This window comes from Poecilia reticulata, linkage group LG19, assembly GCF_000633615.1.
Source record: "Poecilia reticulata strain Guanapo linkage group LG19, Guppy_female_1.0+MT, whole genome shotgun sequence".
Taxonomy (NCBI): Eukaryota; Metazoa; Chordata; class Actinopteri; order Cyprinodontiformes; family Poeciliidae; genus Poecilia; species Poecilia reticulata.
Genome location: NC_024349.1, coordinates 805722 through 812324, shown reverse-complemented (window position 1 = coordinate 812324; position 6603 = coordinate 805722). Strand labels below are relative to the sequence as shown.

Sequence of the window (6603 nt, the reverse complement as noted above, 5' to 3'; positions counted from 1 at the left end):
AGTCGGGCCCTGAAACTCCATCAGACTCCGTTAAAAAGTGAAGTTTAAATTTCCTGTTTTTCTTCCATTTGGAAGCACTTCTCCCTCCGGAGCTTCTCATGTGGTTTTTGTTTAGATCTCGCCACAAGCAGCTGCTCTTTCTGTTTTTTACTCATAATTGGACTTGTTGAGTCATCTGGATGAGTCACGGCGAAAATGCCAACTTGTTTACTTGGTGCTTTCACTGCTGCGCTGCAGTTCAGGCCGTGGCCACCAGGGGGCGCGCTGCCCGTTCAGGGTCATTTTAACGCTCGTTTTGGTGACGTGTGTTCAGTCCAGGGAAAATCTAAGATGTTAACCTGATTCCTTTTGTATTTTTATTTGAGTAACTTAGTTTTTAGTTGTTGAACGGAGGAATAAAATAAAAACTTACTGGGTTTGAATTGGAACGTTGTTGATCCTGGATGTTTTGACGTCATCGGCACGTCTCCAGCTGCTGCTGACGTAGTGAGTGTGTGTGTGAGTGTGTGTGTGTGTTCGGGAGCAGCGCTAAGAAAGGATGACTCAGCAGATTGAGGTTCCCAGTGAAACCTGAAAGGAACCAGTTTGGACTCGAACCAGTTCCTCTTCCTCCTCCTCCTCTTCTTCTCTGAGCCGCTGGAATTAAGATGGCGCCAGGGTTCCTGCTGAGCCTGGAAAAACCTGGAGATCCTTTTAAGGATTCTCAAGGTTTGGATCAAATATTCAAAAGAAACTTTATCCAAACTTTTCTCCCGTCTAGGTTTTTATTTTTTACTATTTTCACTCCCATTTCATCTTTTTTCTTTTTAATTTTCCTTCTAATTTCTTGTTTTTCGTTCCTTGTTTTTCCCTGCTGTCCATCCGGCCTTCCTCTCCTGCTGCTGGTATCGGGGCGTTGACCCCTGGTTGACCTGCAGCTGTTTGTTTGACTGCATCTCCATAAATTAAAGCATTTCCTCCTCCTCGTTGTTTTTGTGTTTAAAATCCGACATTAATGCTTTAAACAAACGAGCCCCACAAACAGCTGTTTTATGTACAATATGTACAACATTTATTATAATTAATATATAAAATAGACAATGTACTTAAATTTTCACAATAGAAAAAATACAGGTAATAAATACAAATACCATTTTTGTTTTGCAGGTATTACAAAACATCCAGCACGATTGGAAGAACGTTAAGATGTGGGGGATAAATGCTCAAACTCAGCTAAACGTCTCGCTCTGCAGCATGGCTGCTGTTACAGCTCCTACCTATTGCTATGAATATTCAGTGGCCTAAACACGTCTCCGTTTCTTCAAGTCGACCAGCCGTCCTCTCTGCACTTTCTTTCTCTTCCAGCCTCCACTTTCTGTTTCCATCTCTTCCGCCATCTTTCTTTAGCTTTCCGTCTCCCCGTTTTTCTTCTTCTTCTTCTTTTTTTAAAACAAACGTCATCGTAGAAAAATAAATGTCCCTCCCTGGAATCTGCTGCGACGAGCTGGTACAAATATGGCAACAAAACACAAACGCACACAGAAAAAAATAATCATACATCAACATGGCCGTTGGCTTCGAGTATTTCTACGCAGCTAATCATCAACATTTTGTCATCTTTGTCGCCACACAACACGGTAATAATAATTAGACGTGAGAATCTTCTCAGACTAGTCGTAAGTACTTTTGAAAACATGTAGAACATCACAGCACTCGTTAGCTTGTCTTTTCGGAATATCTACCTTTAAATACAAATAAAATATAGAATATATATATATATCTCTTAAAAATGTCACTCAACATTTTCGTCTCTGCAGCACATACGGACGTTACAAATAACACAAAACTGGAATGTTTCAGAGGATTTGCATTGAGGCGAGCAGGAGCGACGCGGGTCTGAAGCCTGGAGAAAGAAACTGAAGCCGACTGAACCCAAGTTACTGCGCTTTATGAAATGACTGGTGTGTGTGTGTGTGTGTGTGTGTGTGTGTGTGTGTGTGTGTGTGTGTGTGTGTGTGTGTGTTATAGGCCTGAAAACCTAGAAAATCCACAGCAGTCATTCAGAAAGTGCCGCGGCTCTGAAACAGGAAAGGAGGAGTGGTTAGCTTCTGCTTTTCTTTGTTTGGGTTCTGCGTGAACCGAAGGCACTGCGTTGATGACGGCCATGATGGAGGAGAGCAGCGGGGGAAGGAGACCCAGTGACGTCTTTAACCTTTGAGACCCGGGCAGCTAGCAGCCACTGCTATGCTAGGCTAATATCCATGCTAATCTGGACGGAGGGATCAGAATATGACAGAACCCAGAACTCCAGACAGGAAGTAGGCGTTTCCAAAAAAACACACCTGATCGGAAGAAATCAAAATGTCATTTCACGTTCTTTTTAACTTTAGCTAAGCTATCGCTAGCTTACTTCTCTGTGATTGGACTTAAGTGTTCCGGTTTAATTTCAAAATAAGAGCTTCAAGATATCTAAATAAATATGGGCAGTGCTTTTTAAGTAGGGAGGCCTAAATGTCGACAGGCTGCTGTGACACAAACAAAATCCGTTTTGATTTCTGAAATAATGTGAAACAGAAATAAAAAATTAATTATTTAAACCGGTAAAGCAGTCAGATGGATGATTTGTGTCAGAGGTGAGCAGATCGATCCAAAATATCAATAATATTCATACTTTAGTTTCAAATTCCCTCTTGAAACGTTTTGTAGTTTCTCAAATCTAACTCAAAATTTTGTTTTGATTTATTTTCAAATTATAATATTTTGCACTTTGTTTTGGAGAAAAAGCACAAAGTTATTTTGTTTTCTACTGTTTCTGTTCTTAATAATATATTAAAGTTTTTGTAGACAAATTAAAATTTTGTCCAAATTCTGTCTTGACCTTTAATGACATAAAAAACCCACAAAAACAGCTGAAGGTCAGAAGTTTGATGGTAATAAAAAGTATCGGTATCTTGGCCTTTTATCTACTTGGTATTGGATCAACAGTTTCCGCTGCTGGAACGAGCCAATCAGAGTTTGCGCTGAGGAACCGCCCACTTCCTGTCTGCAGTAATGCGGTACAGTAACTCTGGGTCGGTCCGGTTCAGGTGGAGCAGGTGAGTCTGTGTGTGTGGAGAGAGGACAGGTGACTTTCTGCTCCTGGGTAGAAAAGCTAAGCTGCTGTTGCTAGGCAACGACGCACACTTTACTGCACTGAGGTAAATCACTTCCGCTTAACGTGAAAAAGGTGCAGACAGCATGTTTAGTATTTTCCTACTGATCCAGTCTGTGCATCCTGTGTTTGTTCTGAATTTCCACGCCTCTGTGTGTGTTTGCATTGCAGACCACCTGACCCCGCCCCCCTCCCGTCCCCCTGGTTCTGGTTCTGGTTCCGGTTCCGGTTCCCCTAGGACGGCTCCTGCTCTCTCTGTTGCTGCGGCTGCTGCGGACTCTTGACGATGGTGATGACGGAGGCGGTGTTGAGGCGCGGCGCCGTGGCCAGCAGCGTGCCGCCGCCGGCCTCCAGGCCGCGGGCGAACCGCTGCAGGGCGGCCAGCCGCGCGCCCAGCCCCTCCAGCTCCTTCCGCATGCCGGCGTTCTCGGCGCCGAGCCGCTCCACCTCCCTCTGCAGCTCCATCTTCTGCTGCTCCAGCGCCTCCCGCTGGGAGACGCGCTTGACGCGGCAGCTGGCCGCGTAGCCGCGGTTCTTCAGCGTCCGCCGGCGCTGCTTCAGCTTCTGGATCTCCTCGCGGGAGAGGCCCCGCAGGTGGAGGTTCAGCTCCCGCACGGAGAGCGACATCAGCTCGCTGTCCGACAGGAAGGGAACGTTCTCCCCGCACTCCTGCTTCACCTGGCGGGACACAGAGCAGGGCCGTCGGTAACCTTTACACTTAGCATGAAACAGCTTGCTAATGACGGCTAGCATTTAGCTGTCAACATGTGACCTGTTAAAGAAAGACGGACGCGATCGATCTTTCACTGTCACGACATCGAGGCACGTTTAACAACAAAAACATTTTTTATAAAAGTTAAACATGAAACCTTTCGATTGTTGCCACATCAGAGCCACAAACCTCAGAGTTTTAAGTCTGAACGGCTTCATGAAAAGCTAAAGCTTCGTCAGACTAGACGGACAACATCAAGTCATTCTGCAGATTCAGGTTTTTTATAGGTCTGGACTTTGACTAGGCCACTCTCACCCATGAAGCAGCTTTGATGTAAGCCAGGCGGTGAAGCCGTTTCATTTTGTTCCATGTTAAGATGAAGTTTGTTCCAGATCAGACGCTTCGGTTAGAGCTGCACCGATCCCATACCAGTGTCCGTATCGGCCCGATATTTAAAACATGAATCTGACAATGTGCCTGATCAGGTCAGCCTAATTCTGTGCTTCCTTCATTATTTGACATCATATTCAGCATTTCTAACTGCACGTTTTGACAGGAGGTTTGCTGCAGTCAGCCTGATGTTTCTGCTCATCGGCGGTTTCCTCCTGACTGCAGCGACTCAACAGCTTAAAGACCAGCTGGTGAAGCTGCTGCTGGGTTTACATGTGCAAATCTGTCTGTTTAAAAAGAAATAAACGTTTTAAGCTGCTCCAGCCGGTGAAAGCAGTGGATCGCTGCTTTCCTGGTATCGGATCGGTTCAGCGTATGGAAGAGGATCAGATCAGATATTTTTGGGTTGCATCCTCCTGCTGGCTGTGCATCTCTGCAGCTCCTCCAGAGCAGCTGCTGCTCATGTCTGAGTGTTTCTGAGCAGTGGGTCTGCAGCTGTTCTGCCGGGTCGTAAAGATGATTCATGTTTCTTCCCGCCAGCGTTTTACCTTCAGGGCTTTGTTGCTCCTCTCTGTCGTCATGATCCGATTGTCTTCGGCTCCTCAAACAGATTCAGACTCTGTGGAGGAAGAATAAAAAAAAGCTGAATTAAAACTTTATGGCTCCTCATGTGATGCAGGCATTGTGCTGTTTTTGGCTCGTTTCTGGCCTGACATTTCCCATCCGCTCACAAGACGGCCGGTCATGCACACGCTGCGAAGAAAAGGAGAACCCGCAGCGCTTTCATGCTTCTCCAAACGCGCTCTGTCATTAAGCGCTGCGGTTTGATACGGGAGGAAGAGGAGGTTCTGAAAACCCGGCTGCCTTTCTTCTATTCGCTGGAATGGCGAGGGGAAGTTGTGTCGAGTGCGTCTGGCGTCGAGTTGCTCAAAGGCAGGCGGGCAGGTGTCCCAACCAGTTCGCTCAACACTTCCTCTTGTCAACATCAACGGCTCAAAGCTTTCACTGAGCAACGAACCGAGGGGAAAACCTGGAGCGGAGTCGTAACGCAGCGCTGAGCTCACCGCTGCGGCTGCGTGGGAGGACAGTCTGACCTCTGAGTGGGCCGCTCCGGGTCACTTCAGATGGGTAAAGGTTCTGGTTCGCTGCCAAGCCGAGCCGAACGCTCGCAGGAATGACACCCAGGTTATTACCGTTAAACGAGGCTGAGGAAAACATCTTCGGTAAATAAAACGGTAATAATGAGGACAAACTAACTGGACCCGTAACGAATGTTCACAAAACTAAAACCTACTGAAATACAGACATAATGTCCTTTATTTTCATGTTTATGAATCATTCATTAGCCTTTCAAAATGATGGGACTGATTTTTAAAGCAGTCTACGCTCCGCGGTCGGCTCAACAATAATTTATGACCAAATGATGTAAACATGATCCCAACACTTTGACCTTTTTGAATTCTGCCCCTAAAAACCCACTAAAGCTGCTATAATGACCAATAGCAGCTAAACGATGTTGAACTGATGGAAACAAACTGAATCAGACAAAGGAAGATGAAATGGAGCCTCAGAGAGGAGAAGCCCGAGCGGCTCGGGGTTTTTCCCTGACCTGCTTCTGCAGACTCACAGAAAACTTTCTCAGTTTTCGCAACACGGGAGTTTTCTGTGTGGAAAGTGGTCGTCCTTCCACCATGTTTTCCTCCGGGTGAGGCTTTCTAGTGCCGATGCTTGGAGGAAGAAACGGGCCGGCCCCACCGAACCCGGCCTCAGAACCTCGCCCTGATGTTCTGTCTGTGAATCAGCATCACGTTGTCCAAACATGACTAAACCCAGTGGATCCAATAACAGCATCACATTATTTCATATCGTTGGAGCAACCAATGAGGTTTCTGGCCGACTATTGATCACCAATTTTGATTTTGGCCAATACTGATTGATTTATTGCTAAATGTTGCTAAGTACAGCAGGAAAGTTGCTGAGTTGGAAACGTAATTAGAGAAATCGGAGCCGATTTACTGGGTCACGAAATACTTTAAATTATTATACATTTAATCTTAATCTATATTTAATCTTTGCAGAAAACTTTGAAGTCAGAAAGAACTGAGCTTCATTCCACCGACTGCAGTTTTCTGGTGGATCACTGATCTTCAAAAGGCCTGAAAGCAGACTACGGTCCGCTTTAGCCCGACTCCGGTCCGTTTCAACCCGACTCCGGTCCGTTTCAACCCGACTCCGGTCCGTTTCAACCCGACTCCGGTCCGTTTCAACCCGACTCCGGTCCGCTTTAGCCCAACTCCGGTCCGCTTTAGCCCGACTCCGGTCCGTTTCAACCCGACTCCGGTCCGTTTCAACCCGACTCCGGTCCGCTTTA

General features: G+C 46.3%; 1 protein-coding gene across 2 annotated transcripts in view; it reads right to left on the bottom strand.

The window, feature by feature from the left end:
* Positions 1-1025: 1025 nt before the first annotated feature.
* Positions 1026-6603, bottom strand: part of maff (v-maf avian musculoaponeurotic fibrosarcoma oncogene homolog F) — a 9808-nt gene continuing 4230 nt past the window's right edge. Inside the window, exons 2-3 of one of the 2 annotated variants that reach the window (XM_008436261.2) lie at positions 4781-4851; positions 1026-3808 (exon numbers count right to left, since the gene is read on the bottom strand). In XM_008436261.2, the coding sequence (XP_008434483.1) occupies positions 3365-3808; positions 4781-4813 (477 nt within the window). In that variant the 5' untranslated portion in view covers positions 4814-4851 and the 3' untranslated portion in view covers positions 1026-3364. Of the gene's footprint in view, positions 3809-4780; positions 6598-6603 lie in introns of those variants that run through there. The other variant, XM_017310948.1, reaches the window with a different exon arrangement.